At 51.5% G+C, this 16,037-nt stretch overlaps 6 protein-coding genes across 6 annotated transcripts; 4 read left to right on the forward strand and 2 right to left on the reverse strand.

The window, feature by feature from the left end:
• Positions 1 to 430: 430 nt before the first annotated feature.
• Positions 431 to 3,451, forward strand: PFICI_12509 (uncharacterized protein; the record flags this gene model as incomplete). Its single annotated transcript, XM_007841090.1, has 2 exons — positions 431 to 500; positions 594 to 3,451. 2 exons carry the CDS (start codon positions 431 to 433, stop codon positions 3,449 to 3,451), a joined length of 2,928 nt encoding a protein of 975 aa, XP_007839281.1.
• A 451-nt stretch (positions 3,452 to 3,902) lies between these two features.
• Positions 3,903 to 6,233, forward strand: PFICI_12510 (ATP-dependent RNA helicase DRS1; the record flags this gene model as incomplete). The annotated part of the gene is made up of 1 exon (XM_007841091.1): positions 3,903 to 6,233. One exon carries the CDS (start codon positions 3,903 to 3,905, stop codon positions 6,231 to 6,233), a length of 2,331 nt encoding a protein of 776 aa, XP_007839282.1.
• A 262-nt stretch (positions 6,234 to 6,495) lies between these two features.
• On the reverse strand, positions 6,496 to 8,884 carry PFICI_12511 (uncharacterized protein; the record flags this gene model as incomplete). The annotated part of the gene is made up of 5 exons (XM_007841092.1): positions 6,496 to 6,507; positions 6,549 to 6,995; positions 7,086 to 7,494; positions 7,549 to 8,649; positions 8,718 to 8,884. 5 exons carry the CDS (start codon positions 8,882 to 8,884, stop codon positions 6,496 to 6,498), a joined length of 2,136 nt encoding a protein of 711 aa, XP_007839283.1.
• Positions 8,885 to 10,440: 1,556 nt separating this feature from the next.
• Positions 10,441 to 10,830, forward strand: PFICI_12512 (uncharacterized protein; the record flags this gene model as incomplete). Its single annotated transcript, XM_007841093.1, has 1 exon — positions 10,441 to 10,830. One exon carries the CDS (start codon positions 10,441 to 10,443, stop codon positions 10,828 to 10,830), a length of 390 nt encoding a protein of 129 aa, XP_007839284.1.
• Positions 10,831 to 10,927: 97 nt separating this feature from the next.
• On the forward strand, positions 10,928 to 11,950 carry PFICI_12513 (uncharacterized protein; the record flags this gene model as incomplete). Its single annotated transcript, XM_007841094.1, has 1 exon — positions 10,928 to 11,950. The coding sequence occupies one exon, from the start codon at positions 10,928 to 10,930 to the stop codon at positions 11,948 to 11,950; it is 1,023 nt and encodes a 340-aa protein (XP_007839285.1).
• A 465-nt stretch (positions 11,951 to 12,415) lies between these two features.
• Positions 12,416 to 13,699, reverse strand: PFICI_12514 (uncharacterized protein; the record flags this gene model as incomplete). Its single annotated transcript, XM_007841095.1, has 2 exons — positions 12,416 to 12,573; positions 12,652 to 13,699. The coding sequence occupies 2 exons, from the start codon at positions 13,697 to 13,699 to the stop codon at positions 12,416 to 12,418; spliced, it is 1,206 nt and encodes a 401-aa protein (XP_007839286.1).
• Between the last annotated feature and the right edge of the window lie 2,338 nt (positions 13,700 to 16,037).

A 16,037-nucleotide genomic window follows, 5' to 3' on the forward strand; every position in this document is an offset into this window, starting at 1 on the left:
AAATCTTATGCAGTGAGCGATTGAGGGTGCGTTTGTACCTACCTAGGTTAGGTAGGTAGATAGGTGAAAGAACGGAAGCATATCAGAGGAAAATTAACTAACTTTTTTTTTTTTTTTTTTTTTATATATATGGTGAATAGTAAATACTGCCAATCATCCACGGGAGGTGTACCACATAGCAAAAAGATAGACTAGATACCATGTAGATAGATAGAGATGAGAAATGTTTGTTGAGATACCTACCTGTTGTCCTCAATCAAAATAAGGATGAAATAAGGACAAAATGGTCCGGCTTGGCCATAAGCTTGTGGCTGCAGCCTGATGTCATTAGCAAAACCCCACTAACGATTCGGCGCGTTCCTGTCGGCCAGGGCCTGTAACCAAGACATCATTGAGAAGGTCCAGGGACGTTCCCACTTTGATGATCGCCATGCTCAAACCAGGATATCTGCTTCTCCTACATACTTTGCCCACTCGCATTGCTCACGCGACAATCTGGGGTAAGCAGGTACTCTGTTTGATATTGAGCAGCGAGATATAATCGTCGACATAACTTTAACTTGCGGCCTCACATACCCTTCGCCTCTACCTAGTACTCTCTACGTTCCACAGCGCAAAGACCGCTGCTCCTCGCAAACTGGCGCCACCACGCCGCTTTCTGCCTCCACAGCCGCATCCTCACCACAGAGCCTCGCTCTTCCGCTACCTCTTCCCACGTCTGAGCCAACGATATCGAGAGCGGCTGCTTGGCTTCCACCTCGACACCCTTCCCTACTACAAGCACCGCCTTCAGAGTCGTGTATATCGCTTCATCCTCGAGCGTCAGCGAAGGCGAAACGAGCAGTCGCGCATCGTCGACCGTGCCCGGCGGCTTCTCCTTGGGCCGCCGAAGCCGAAGCCGACATTGCGAGCACCAAAGAAACGGGATGTGATTAGAGCAAAGCGCAAGAGCATCATGTCATATCTTTCAGGGTATGGCTCGGGAAGCGGGACTGGGGCCGAGCCCGGTGCGAGGAGAAGAAAGTTGGCGGCTGTGGCAGGCCGAGTCTATAATGCTGGCGCATCGGCCGTGAGTGGGATTCGAGAGTCGTACAATCAGACCAGAGCCGGCCAAATCGATACCGAGGAGCTTCAGAAGATTACGATACCCGGTGCCTTTCCGGATGTCAAAATCATTGTCTCGGGAGACGAACAGATGGTGCTTTTCCCGTCTTATGCCAAACGACACGTCAGAGGCCAAATGCGACAGTATGAAGACCCGGCAGGCCCACCTCACAGTTCTACCGTCGAAATAGACGAGGAAGAGTACTGGCGCCAAGAATGGGCGAGGCACGAAGATGAAAAGGCCATTGTCGATGTAGACGTGCGAGGCTGGATATACAATCCACACCGAGGGCCCATGACTAGGAGGAATCGCATCCTGATAGGCCTGGCTCGACAACTAAGCGGCATTCCTACGCCACAAGCGCAACAGCAACACCTGGACCCGTCTCCGGCATCTTTACACCAGTTGCATGAAGAAGAGCGCGAGCAGATGCGAATCGCCCAAGAAGCCCAGGAAATCGAAAGGCGGGGGCAAGCCGAGAGAGCAGCGGCGGTCAAGGGAGGTTATAGCGAAGCACCAAGGGATGCAGACTCGGAGGATGAGTATGGAAGCTCACGTGATTCTAGGAGTCGTAGTCCGACTCCATCAGCTCGCTCTGCTCCTCGTTCCCCAGTCATGGGTGTGAGCAGATCGAGCACTGCAGGTGGGAGTCAGCTGAGCGAGGCCGAGCTCGCTGTTGCCAATGCAAATTTAATGGCTCGAATTGCCCCATTCATGACAACGCCGTTGGTGCAGAGGCCTATAACTGTCTTTTTCTACAATGACAGCCAGTCTCAGTCCAAAACTGTCACGACCAATGATTCTGGCCATTTCATTCTGCGAGCACCGTTAGACTTTGTGCCTACTCACATTCGAGTTCTCGCGAACGAAGGTCTGTCTGCCACCGAGCCGGTTCATGTCATTGAACCCGAGGGCATCAGCCTAATCAGTGACATTGATGACACAATCAAGCACTCTAGCATCACGACTGGTGCCAAGGAAATCTTCCGGAATACCTTTATACGCGATCTTGGAGATTTGACGGTCGACGGAGTCAGGGAGTGGTATACCTCCATGCACAATCTGGGTGTGAGGATACACTACTGCTCCAACAGCCCGTGGCAGCTGTATCCTGTTATTGCTAGCTACTTCAAGCTAGCAGGGTTACCTCCCGGCTCTATTCATTTGAAGCAGTACAGTGGCATGCTCCAGGGCATCTTTGAGCCCGTGGCAGAGAGAAAGAAGGGCACACTGGAAAAGATTATGCATGATTTTCCGCAGCGCCGATTCCTTCTCGTAGGTGACAGTGGAGAGGCTGACCTGGAGGTCTACACCGAGATAGCCGTTGCTAACCCTGGTCGCATTGTCGCGATTTTCATTCGGGATGTGACAACGCCAGAGCGCTCGGGCTATTTCGACTCGGGTTTCGGTCGCGCCAGTGGACGAGAGCTGGTACGGGCTCCGAACAGCACGAACCCGAGCCGTAATAACTCGCTAGACGATCGCGCAAGCAGGCCTGCCTTGCCACCACGTACGCCAAGCAAGCCTGCGAAAGAAGAGGGCCCGATCATGGGAGATTTGATTGACTTTTCTGAGGAACCTCAAGAAAGTCCTCAAGAAGAATCTCGGCACTTGCAAGAATTGCGGGAAAACCTGCCTCCTAGTAACAAGAAAGCACCGCCTCCAAGGCCAGCTAAGCCGACGTCCCTCAAAAGCTCATCAACAGCCTCACTATCTGGGGCAAGCAATCCTGCAGAAACTTTGGAACAGAAGAAACCACCACCGCCGCCACAGGCGCGTAGGACTACTCCATCTAATGGAGGTTCAGCAAAACCTCCTGCCCCTCATCCGCTATCACAAATGCATAATTCCTCACAGCAAGGGCTCAACGGAAGTCAACAAAGCCTATCCAGTACAGTGCCATATGATCGACGTGGATCCAATTTCTCCAGCACTTCTGGCTCCGCATCATCTAAATCGGCTGCTCCACCACCGCCGCCACCAAGGAGAACCAATACAGCTTCGAGTCTACAACAATCAGGCCCACAGGTCACAAGGAACCCATCTCGCGGTACACCGGATTCCGATGTAGAAGCCATAGACTCGTTGCCTCCGTCGGCATTCCAAAACAATACTTACAATACGAATCTCACCCCAGATGCACCACTGAACAAGAAATTAGATCTATGGCATAGGCGTTTGCAACGAGCACAGGAGACGCTTGACCAGCAAGGCGTTGCGCTTTATACCTGGCGTCGTGGAAATGATGTTGTTAACGAGGCTGAGGGTCTCGTGCGTCAAGCAATGAAGGACATGGGAGTAAAAGTTGGCGAAGGAGAGAAGCGAAACCTGAAGAACAGACAATAAGATGGCTTTTCCCTGCATATATAGTAATCATGACAATACTCACCTCGTTTCAATACGTGCTGACTTCAGAGACATGTACTGTAAGCAGTTACTTGGAAAGGCCATGAAAAGTATTCATTCACATTTCATGCTGACCGAATAAGTGATTAGCATGAGAAGTTTCAGCATCAGAAAGTAAATATGGAGTATGCGGATTCATTCCAAAAGTAATAACTTATACAATCATATGTCTTGGCGCTCGCTAGTCGCTTTAGCAATTGAGGGTGGGGCAATTGGTACCTGGTACACTCAATGGCACACCGCCCGGTAAAAAAGTTCCTTATCGTGTGCTATCGCATCGTCGTCCCCAAACTTTTTAGCTGGTAAACATCCATCCCACTCCCCGACGAGCCCAAACCACCCCATTCCCCCATACCAGCCGAGGGATCGCCAAAGTCTGGTGCAAAGCAAAATGGCGAAACGCAAGGCCGACGAGGACTTTGTCCTGACCATTAGCGACAACGAGGAGCTGCCAATTGAGGAGGAAGAAATCGTCGCCGAGCCGCCCAAGAAGAAGTCCAAAAAGGCGACCAAGGCCAACAAGTCCAAGAAGGGCGCCAAGAATGATGCCGCCGACGACGCCGAAGATGCAGAGGATGCTGGCAAGTGGGGAAAGCACGACGAGGACGACGGCGCCATGGACTCGGATTTTGAGTTCATGGTTGACAATGCCGGCGACATCATGGGCGGCGAGTTCGAAGGCTGGGGTTTCGACGGCGCCAAGAGGGGTATGAATGAGAAGAGAGTGGTGGACGTCGACGAGATTATCAGAAGGCGAAGGGAAAAGAAGGAAAAGAAGGAGGGTAAGAAGAAGAAGCAACAAAAGGAGGAGGAAGTAGCATCCGAGGAGGAGGATGAAGAGGTCGCCGACATTGATATGGACGATGACGATGACGAGGTGCTCGCCGAGGACGGCTTCGGCATGGGCGCCGCTTCTGATGCGGAAGAGTCGGACGAGGATGTCGCCGACGACATGGACGACGATAACGAAGATGACGAGGACGACGAGGAGGGAGATGCTTCCGACGACGATTCCGTGGCCACACCCAATGAGCACCCCGATGACAATGGTAGTGATTCGGATTCCGATCAAGAGGAGGATGCCGAAGAAGCTGCCAAGCGAGAAGCATTCTTTGCGCCAGAGGACAACGCAAAACAAGGAAAGCAGCCTGCTAGATCATCTTTCCAAGGCATGTCCTTGTCAAGACCTATTTTGCGTGGTCTCACTACTGTTGGTTTCACCAAACCCACGCCCATCCAAGCCAAGACTATCCCCATTGCTTTGGAGGGCAAGGATGTTGTGGGTGGTGCAGTTACTGGTTCCGGAAAGACTGGCGCTTTTATTGTACCGATTCTGGAGCGTCTTCTCTACCGACCCAAGAAGGTGGCTACTACTCGAGTTGTGATCATGACGCCTACTCGTGAACTTGCAATTCAGTGTCACGCGGTTGCCACGAAACTCGCCAGTCATACCGATATCAAGTTCTGTTTGGCAGTTGGTGGTCTCAGCTTGAAGGTTCAGGAGGCAGAGCTCCGCCTGCGACCTGATGTTGTCATTGCTACTCCGGGTCGTTTCATTGACCACATGCGCAACTCTGCCAGTTTTAACGTGGACACTGTGGAAATTTTGGTGCTTGACGAAGCCGACCGAATGCTCGAAGACGGTTTTGCCGACGAGCTGAACGAAATTCTCACCACCATACCCAAGTCTCGACAGACCATGTTGTTTTCCGCCACCATGACCTCGTCCGTGGACCGTCTGGTCCGCGTGGGTATGAACAAGCCCGTACGACTCATGGTCGACACACAAAACAAGACTGTATCAAAGCTCGAGCAAAAGTTTATTCGTCTACGACCGGGACGCGAAGACAAGCGCATGGGATACTTGGTCCACCTTTGCAAGACCATGTACACGGAGCGCGTCATCATTTTCTTCCGCCAAAAGAAGGAGGCCCACCGCGCTCGTATCATCTTTGGTCTCTTTGGCCTGTCCTGTGCCGAGCTCCACGGTAGCTTGAACCAGTCCCAGCGTATCAGCGCTGTCGAAGACTTCCGTGACGGCAAGGTGTCTTTTCTGCTCGCCACCGACGTTGCGTCCCGTGGTCTCGATATCAAGGGAATCGACACTGTCATCAACTACGAGGCGCCGCAGTCCCTGGAAATTTACGTCCACCGTGTCGGTCGTACGGCGCGTGCCGGACGTGCCGGTGTTGCCGTCACCATTGCCGCCGAGCCCGATCGCAAGGTGGTCAAGGCCGCTGTCAAGGCTGGCAAGGCCCAGGGCGCGAAAATTAGCAGTTTGGTCATTGAAGCCGCCGACGCCGACAAGTTGCAAAAGCAGATTGAGGACTGGGAAGACGAGATTGAGGAGATCATGATTGAAGAGAAGGAGGAGAAGCAGCTCGCCAACGCCGAGATGCAGATCAAGAGGGGCGAGAATATCATGAAGCACGAAGACGAGATCAAGTCCCGACCCAAGAGAACGTGGTTCGAGACGCAAAACGACAAGAAGAAGGCCAAGGAGGCTGGCCGCGCCGAGCTCAACGGCCTGATGGACAGCTTGAAGAAGAAGAGCGGTGGCAAACTGAGCAACAAGGATAGAAAGAAGCTCGACGCCAGATCTGATCGGAATGAAGGCAGAGCTTGGAAGAAGGGCTCGGCCGAACGTGCTGGAAAGGGAGCCGTGTTGAATTTCAAGAAGGACAAATCAAAGAAGGGACCCGGCAAGCCCAAGAAGAGGTAAAAGAACAGGCCGTGCAGATTAGCATAAAATACCATTTGTGAAATTAGATCATGTCATTACTTGTACAAGTCTTACTTGGCTGGTTCTATGCATATGGCATGAGATCCGTCACTGTTTTATGGGATTGATGTGAATTATGGAATCGACAGCATGCGTTCTGACACTGCCATGCGAGGTTTGTGAAACACATTGGATTGTACCAAGATTCAGAACCCGCCGAACCCGAACCCGGAAGATACCTGGACATTCGACAGAATGAGTACTAGTTCTGAGTCTGCACGGATCAAGAGAATTCGCATCGAAAAGCAGACGTACCAAAGAGTCAAAGTGGCCCCAGCCTGTGCCATCCGCCACTGAGCTACTGGGACTCACTTCCCAGTTCATATCCCCATTGAGAATCAAGCCCAGCTCCTGGAAAGACATATCTTGCATGCCACTTGGTGCACTAGTCACTGGCACCGCAGCAGTATTGCCGCTGCCATCAAGTGCCGTTGTCACGGGCGGTTGTTGCTGATCGACTGATACTGCCTTCGGTCCACTGCCGCTGCCGACAGTATGCCTCAGGGCCTCGGCCCGAAGCTCCTCAAGCACGAGACTATACCGCTGCGTAAGGGAGCCTTGTTCGGCCATGGCAAAGATTTGGCCTTGACACGTGCCCGCTGCCTCGAGGTAGGCGCGATAGGTTTCGATTGGGCTGGCCTTTTGCTGGATGGCGTAGACATATAGAACCACGACTGCTGAGAAGGCAAAATATAGCGTAAACTAAGCATATTCGTACAGATTAGTATACACATTCTGGCCCTTCTTGGCTGTAGGCCTGTTCGAAGAGGTTTTTGTGTTGTTTCTACTTACCCAGTATCCTCGGAATAGCTGGTCGGCCTGGAACAACCTATTCACAGTTTCGACGATACTCATGGCGGCGTGCAGGCACTCTTGCACGCCAGGACTCGTGCGGGCTTTCTTGGCTGCGTCCGAGGACAATGGTGCCTGTTGTAGCCGCGCAAAGTTGCTGAGCAAAAAGGGGCGGTTAGTCAAAATCATGGCATGCCAGTAAGCAAAGTTCAAGACGTTAATCTGGCGCTGGTAAATGGGCTTCATGAATGAGGCGCTCAGACCGTTGACGTCGAGAAAGTAGGCTATCTCCTTGCGCCAGTCCTTGAGTGCAGCCGTGTGTTTGGTCGCCAGAGTGAGACGCTTGGATGCCGATATTGGTTTGATTGAGTAAAGGTCACGAAGAACCCCGCTTATAATCCTAGCTAACCTAATTCCACGTCAGTTTGCGTATTAGAAAAAACGTAATGATTGGGTTTACAACCTTACATGGGCCACTGGTGCAAGCATGAGGGATTGCTCTGACCTAGGGTGCTTGGAGGCGCCGACTTGTTCACCGAGATCCGAGTCTTCGATATTGGAAGGAAGTTCTTGATCAATATCGTCCTCGTGAAATGTCCGGGGGCGGCCCAGCGCGGCGCTGAGATAGCAATCGAGACAATAAGCACACCAAAAGGTTCGGCGGCGACATTCAGTGGTAACACGATCGAACTCGGCCGTCGCAAAACCCCGACGATTCCGGTTCAGACCTATTGCGAGGACGAGATGCGCCGTTGTACCAAACAGACTCCAGCAGTGATTGATGCGCGACCGCCCAAGCAGGTAAAAGCACTGCGCGAGCCGGGCCTGGACGCTCGTGAGGCGGATGGAGCCCCTCTCCTTGGCCAACTGCTGCTCGGCCGCGATAAAGTACCGCGCGCTGTCCTCTTGGGATGAAGGTCCGGGCATGTAAACTTGAGCCTGGGCAAAGACCATGAACAGAACCGCTTTCCGGGCAAAGGCCTCTTCTGGGTCGCGCATGGCGCCCTTGGTCGTGAAGAATTCATCAAGCCATTGCTCCACGGTGGGACGATGGTAGAATCGGTAAGTTGCGGCTGCAAAATCAAAATACCGCTCTAGGAGTTTCTGGCCCTCATCGCGGGACATGAGCAGACAAGACGCCGGATCGGGGTCCGGGAGTGGCGCATCGCCAAAGGTGAAAATGGACGAGGCTTGAGAAAAGGTCACGGTCTGGTGTAAGCGCTTCTGAACGCGCAATAAAAAGGACACGCCGGATGCCGGGCCAATATAGTGGCCCTGAAGATCAGTTTGTGATGGTTCCGGCGACACGTGCGACGATGTGACCTGATGAGATGCCTCGGGAGGCTGTATTGTATCACGGCCGGCAACATCGCTTACTTCGTCTCCTTGAGTGACATCGGCAGAGTCCGACTCCCGTGTCTCATGTTCATCCAGTTGGTCTAGATCTAGTTTCATGGGCGTTGGGGGCATGCGCCCGCGCGTGTATGATGCCTTGTATGTGCACGAGTTTATGTCCAAATTGCACTGCAGACAGGGATGCGTGCCGCTGCACCTTACTTTGCGTCTATACGGGGCTCAGCACTCTGTCTACCTGCTTCGAAGTGGGAAATTTGACTTTGATTGACCACGTACCTTTTGCAACGGTCACAGGCGCGCGTGACCCGACTGCGCTCCCGACTCCGTCGACTCCTGCTAATGGGACTTCGAAGATGCTGTTGCTGTTGATCGCTAACTGGCGGCGTTCCATCTGGTTGCGAGGCCAGGTCGCCCTGCGGGGTATCCATGGCCTTGGTTTCCATTCTCATCAATGGAACCCGTCGTTCCCGACGCGGACCGATTAATTCGCGAGACCTCGCCTCCCCGTGCCGTAGGCTGCGTGCGATAGCAAAGATCCGGATATGGCAGTTCGGGGTCTTCCCGGAGGCCTTGTTACTCCTAAGCCACGACACACGGGAGCTCGGAAAAGCTCTGTAAGGTGTAGAAATGCTGGGGGGAAAGCAAGCTTGAAGCCAAGATCCGGGGTAGGTGGGGTAAACAAGGATGACCTGGGGTAACAGAGACTGGCCTAACTAGTGGCTATCAGTGCTTTTACGCTAACCTTAGGTAATTCGGGCTGAGAAGGGCGGTTATACTTGCAGACCAATCGCTATATTGCCAGCTTGTAGTGGTGTAGATAAAGTTGTAGTGTGGCAATGTTTGATTTAACAAGATGTCAATCTCTTCCATTTTCACTCAATTCTTTATTTGTCGAGCGTGGTATTGTTGGAGGATTTGAAGTGTCCCTATTGTGAACTGCTTCCTAGCCCACCAAAAGCCTCCGTATCCTTGGCCATCTAGATGAAGACGGGTATATATGTATTTCCCGGGTGATATAATGGTCCTTGAAGTTCCTTGAGCAGTTCCACTGGTGACAGGCTCTGAACAGAGTTTCTCCCAGAGCACTGCATCCTGAAGATCTTCAGCCCCCACGGCCCAGCAATTTCAAGCCGGCCTCTTGTTGAACATATCTCGGGAACAGTCAGTGTATCTATTTTTCCCCCTTTCCGTTCGCCTTGCTTCATATCTGAAATCTGTATGCAAGATATGAGGTAGGACGTACACGTATTTTGACCTGTCATGAAAAACGGTACCTGACAGGTCCCCAAAATTACCTACTCTCTCAGGCCGTACTGGTTTATCTCGTCAGAATCCATCCATAGCATATACTCTACGATCAAGCTTAGACTAGACCAAAAGTCTTCTACCATCTATTCTTCCATGACTGCAAGGCTATCCGCGCCGCGTCGCTCTTTCTTTCTTCCTCTTTTTTTCTTTTGTGGAGATTTGCCGTTGCGCTGTCTTTGCCCTCGGCCCGCATCGCATGGAGAAAAGATGGATTCACGATAATCACTATGAGGTCTATTCAATTGCCATGTTTTACGAAAAGGGTAATTGAGCAGCAGCCAAGACTAACACTGTGGGAACCACTCGCAAATGATTGTGCTCATTGGTTTCACAGTCCCAGTCAACTGGTTCGGCCCATTTTTGCGGGTGGAGGGTGCAGCAGGCGATTGCTGTACCATTATATCACCATCATATCATGCACCATAATTCCAACGGTGCTGGCATTTGGTTTGGTGTCACGGTGTCTTGGGTGCCATTTGCGTCCATCATAATTTCACTGTGCATAAATCCACACCCGGCAGTTTTCTGGAGAACAGACTTGACCTTGTAGAAATATTCCTCAACTGTGCCGCAATAGATTTTCTACCCATCAGTAGCTTGTCCTTTTTTTCGTCATCGTTCCCTACTACGTCGCACATCTTGCTGCCGTATTCTTGTGATCTTCTGTAGTCTCCATTCGATTGGTTCTGCCATGCCTTTGCAACAGGTTTTCCACCTTCGCACTTCTGGTTGGGAACAAGACCCTGACGAGGAGAGGGTCAAGGTATCGACCATTGATCGGACCCCGACCACGTCCTACAATCAATATGTCGTCTATTTCCGGGTTGAAGAGGCCGAAACCAATCGTACCGTCAATGTCCTTAAGGCCGGTCTTGAAACGACTCTGAGTCAAGCCAGGTACTTGTGCGGTACCATTGAGAAAGACGGAGGCGGCCATTCCTTTGTCAAGAGGAAAGAAACGGCTGTAAAGTTTGTGGTTCAGCGGCTAGATCTCCCGGGGGATAACTATCCATCATTGGACGATATTGAGGCCGCTTACTTCTCGGCTCGTTGTCTGGGTGACTTGGATACCTGGAGTTAGCTTCCCCATCTTCTATTTCTTGCACCTATACGCTGCCAACAACAGTCTCGACCTTGACCCGCTTGGCTAACATATTCCTTCAATAGGCATCAAAGGGATGAAATGGGGAGAGACCCTCGAGGCTGATCCGGATAGCAGCCCCGTAATTGCAGCATATCAGGTCAACGTGATCAGAGGTGGATTGGTTTTTAGCATGCATAGTCATCATTATGCCAGCGACGTCATGGGATGGAAAAACTTCACTCACCAGCTGGCAGATAACTGCTATGCAATCTACAACTCTACACCGTTTCCATCGTGGGATCTGGCATGTATCGACGCTATGCGCTTCACCAAGGACCTGCCCGAAGAAGATCTCATAAATGGCCCTCCAAAGGCTCAAAGACACCCCGACCACCCGGAACAGCAAGCCGTGCTATTCCACTTGCCAACGAGCAAGGCAAAAGAGCTCAAGAGACGCGCTTTTCCCACGGAGCCAGGGTGGATATCTACGTATGATGCCACGTGCGCTTACATCTGGCGTCTGATGACCAAGGTTCGTGCCGAGTTTTATAAACCTGCCGATCTTGCTCAAAAGCTGTACTGGGGTGAAGCCGTGGACATGAGGCCTCGTTTACACAATCCTCCGGTTCCAGAGCGGATGATGCGTGCGATAGTGGCCGGAGGCTTCTCCGACACAAACCCAGAGACTGCCCTCACTATTGGAGACGTCGTCAAGGATGCCCCATTGTCGAACCTTGCAAATTACATTCGCTCGTTGACTGAGAGCTGCACCGAGAAGCACCTAGAGGCCCTGGTCGACCTCATTGCGCCCATCCGAGACAAGCGGTCCATCAGCCTGCGCGTCGATGCGCACCCGCCAATGAGCATGTTTGTGACGGACCACCGCGCTGGAGATGTGAGCGGTTTTGATTTTGGTTTTGCAAAGCCCATCACCTATCGCCATTTATGGGGCGAGGCCATTACGGCGGGGTTGATTTTGATCTACGCGCCTCTCCGTCCATCGCTTAATCCCGATGAAGGTTGCATGTTTACAATCACAATGGAAAAGGAACTGATACCAAAACTAAAGGAGGATCCCGAGTGGAACTCGTTCTTTGAGTATCGCGGAGTAGATTAGTCATCGCTTTTATATCAAGCATGGGTGTCAAGTGCTGACTAAAACCTTCGTTTAAAATATTACACAAGGTATGTTACAAGTGACATGACGACTGTTAATACGCCGGCCCCCAGACAGGTAGGTAGTTATCTTGAATTGTATCATGGTACTCGTCGTAGCTCAGCAATCGGATGGAAAATACAGGATGAAAATAATTCACCTTTTTGATCGATTGAACATGGACAAGACACTGTTGGAAAATCATGGAAACTTGATATGATGGTATATTTTCCCCTTTTATGATCCCACTTTTAGTAATACATTGTTTTGAATCCTCATGCCTCATGCCTCTTACTCAGAAGAGCTAGCCTAGACTTTGTCCTACATATTGTCATTGTCCCTGCAATAACTTCAATGCATCAAATATCTAGAACCCGCCATGGATCTACGGCCGTAACTATCTTTAATTTATTGCAGATATAGATCTTACAATCTGCTGCGGCGGATCTTGAGGTTGCGGGCCTCCTTGCGGGCCCAGAGGCTGGTGCTCTCTCCCTCCTCGCAGGTAGTTCCCGCAGGCATGGCCTGGAGAGTTGTCCAAGCGCCGGACGCGCACTGCTGGTACTGAGAGCCTCCAACACAGTCTAGTTGAATGCGTTAGCAATGCAAATTCTTCCAAGAAAGTATGAAAAAAAAAGTCAAGAGAATACAGGTTTACTTACTGAAAGTGCCCTCCGAAGTGCAAGCTCCGGACTCTCCGCCAGAGGTCGATCCGGTTCCGGTTGCCGGGGCGGATGAAGATGTCTTTGCGGGGGATGAGGATCCCGTTGCTGCCGCACTGCTCGCGACAGCCGCCTTGGTCGTGCTGGTAGCAAAGCTGGTGGCAGCAGAGGTAAGGAATACACCACCATTACCACCAGCGGATGAAGCGGCTGATGCGGTGGCCTGCTCGCTGGCTACAACGGTGGCAGCCGAGGTAGCCGCAGAGGTAGCCGCAGAGCCCGCGGCCGAAGTGCCAGAACCAGAGTCCGAGGAGTCGCCCGTCGAGCCACCAGTGCTGCCCTTGGGGAAACAGTTGGTGCCGCTGGGGGTAGCCAGGGCCGGGCTGGCGCCAAGGGTCTGGACATTGTCACCCGGCTCCGGGTACTCGACATCAGAGGACAGGACGGTCTTGCAGTCGTTGATATCGGCCAGGTTGGCGACGAAGAGATCGGGGAAGGTGGCGCGGGACTCCAACAGTGTCATCGACTCATTGACAGAGCGCTTGGAGGAGCTGCCAGTAACTGTGATGGGGGCGCAGTTCATGTAGTACTCTTGGGTTCCAGAGAGCTTTGACACCCAGGTCCAGGCAAAGACGTAATCTCCTGCGGCAACTCCGTCGGGAATGGTGAAGTCGTACGTGCTTGCTGCGGTGCCGTCTGTGCTGGGGCAACCAGACTCGATGGAGAGAATGACTTGCCAGTTGGTGCTGGCGTCGGGCTGCGATTCCGTGGTGATGGCGAGCTGGCAAGAACCACCGCCGTGAACAGCGCTGCCGGTGAAGGACAGGGTCTGTGTCTCGCCAATGGCCATCTCTGTTGCCGTGGTACCGCTGTAGAAAGAAGCAGGGTCGGAGGTGACCTTGCACGGGTAGTTGCTAGAGGTCAAGGGGGAGTTGTCGAGACTTGAGCCGCCGAAAGGTGCCGGCGTCTTCATAATCATGTGGCCATTGACGGCCGCCGTGCCTAGCAGCGCGGCTGCGGTGAAAATCTGCTGTGTTTTGGAAGTCATGTTGTTGGATGAAAGTGGGTTTTGCCGGTGTTGGCGTATGTAAAGTCTTGGCAATGATTGACTTGGGTATATATAAGTGTGGTTGTGAAAAAGCGTTCCGGACGTTTATTCTTGAGAATGGTAAGTGTGCCTGAACCAGTCTGGCAGCAATGTCTAAAATATATGCAGTGGAAGAGAAGACCAAGGAATGACAGTCATTGTTCGAATAGACAAGAGAGTTGTGTAAAGCTTGGCCGACATCCTTAAGTATTTATCTTGTCTCCTTTCTTTCTTCAAGTCTTTGGGTTAGAAGAAAAGGTGGAACCTGTTGGAACAAAGAGCGCCTACTTCTTTGCAGGGTGCCAAGGGGTGCGCGGTATAGGAAACAAGGGGCCAATCACGGCAGCGGCTTGCTCTCAGGGGGCACTTAATAGGGACCATATTGAAACAAACGATCGCTAGAACGGCTGCTCAGTGGGGCTCAGGCACGCGGCGCATCGCCAAGATCGCTGCTTAACAGCCACCCATTAGAGGCCCGCCCCTAGCGCATCGTCGCAAGTCTTGAATCCCCACTGCCAACGATTGGCCCGGAGGCCTCGAGGCACCGCCTAGTCGGTGGCGCGCATCACAATGCAAATTGAACGACAGGCACGCAGCTGACGTGCCTGGCACACATCTTTTCCCAGCAATTGCCATTCGATGGGCAGTGCCATTCAAGAGGCAGGTGCTTGCACCCATGAGGCTAACCAACAGCGTGTTTCAACTGTCAATCTGGACTCTGGAAAAGCTGTGATCCATGATGAGGATCTACAGAGTACAGCTCATCCCATGGATCTGTTTGGCGGCCTCTGTGGGATCGGGCCGGACCAACAGCCGGGTCAGGGATTAATCCATTGTGATAGGTAATGGGCCTGCCACAACAGGAACATCAAAATAAAGCATCCCCGATGCGCCACAAGGTGGCTAGTGAGTGTGGCATTTTACGAGTGACGTAACGGGAAGCGACAGCAGGGCAAGGTCAGCTTTTGACACATGGATTCCATAAATGAAGACCACATTTGTGTTTTCTTTTACTATTAAGCAAAGCTTTGTTGCGTCAAGAAGCATTACCAAACCAATTTGCTGTCAGCGAAGTGTTATTCGCTTGAGCGCAGGAAAAAGCACGCTAAGGGTGTAGGAAAAGATCCTATTGGTCATCAGCAGTCAGAATCGTGAACACTAAATCCAGCTATTACATTCCAAACAACCCTTTTTTTGATTTAAAAAGGAAAAGAAAAAAAAAAGAACAAGGCTCGCTGCACATAAAGAAGAGCGAAGAAGAAACCATAGTAATCAACGATAGTCTTCTCCAATTAGTGGTTAAGAGTGTGTGTTGAGTAGGTAAGTAACTGCTAGTGGGGCTAAGCCTCATACTGCCGTGTTGCTTTACACCCGCTAACAAGAGAGACAAACTTGCCGCAAGCCAATATGGGGAAAAAAAAAAAAGAACAAAGAAAAGACAGGCTGTATAAGCTATAGAAAATGTATAGCATCGTAACTGATATCCAAATGGGGAAAAGAGGAGCCGGAAAAATTTATGACGCGTGGTATTCTAACGATGATGGCATCACGTAGCTACTTTCAACTTGCCAGTTTGGCCTTGAGCAGTCTGATTTCACTAGGTAAATATGGCTCTAGGCGGGAAGATATGAGCTGTATCGAATACTTTTGATAGGCAGGCGGTATTACTTCACCTTTGTCCGCGATCATAGACTATTTGCTCAGCTACCGACAACACTCCATGATGTACAAAGTATAAAATGCGTACTTTTGCAAATGCTGAAGGGCTTGTGATATTGACCAAGTTGCTTAGAATATGGTCAATATATAATGACAAAGGCTGCAAAACGCGTAACATGTCCGCGACAAGAGCCTGTTTATAAGCAGTCCATAGAGGGCCCGGGCATTTCCAATTCCATGCCACCTAGGATTTCGCCAAGAATACCTGTTCCTGGAACGTTGTGACTTGGCAAGGTGAGGCGGGAAGGGTTCATCGGAGATTTGTTCAGGCTACAGGCGTTTGAACTTATTTTTAACCCACGTGCATCTGACGACCACTCATTCCTCCAATCACAGTGTTTCGTGGTAGAAGAAGTTCTCGGTTTGCTGCCGAGTACGATGCTCATACGAGATTTCGTCGGTATCAATGCAAGTAGGTATCCATAATAGCTCTTTTTTGCAGAAGCATCGATGCTGGATGCAGTGGAGAAGAGGAATACGTAGATCCCTGGCGCCATGATGGAGATTTAGCATATACGAAGTTTTGTTTGCAGGAAAGGCCTTTCAGTTGAATCGTCACTCCACCGGGGCAGCGATCAGG

The sequence above is a fragment of the Pestalotiopsis fici genome (genome assembly GCF_000516985.1).
Source record: "Pestalotiopsis fici W106-1 unplaced genomic scaffold PFICI_Scf_10, whole genome shotgun sequence".
NCBI classification, from domain to species: Eukaryota; Fungi; Ascomycota; class Sordariomycetes; order Amphisphaeriales; family Sporocadaceae; genus Pestalotiopsis; species Pestalotiopsis fici.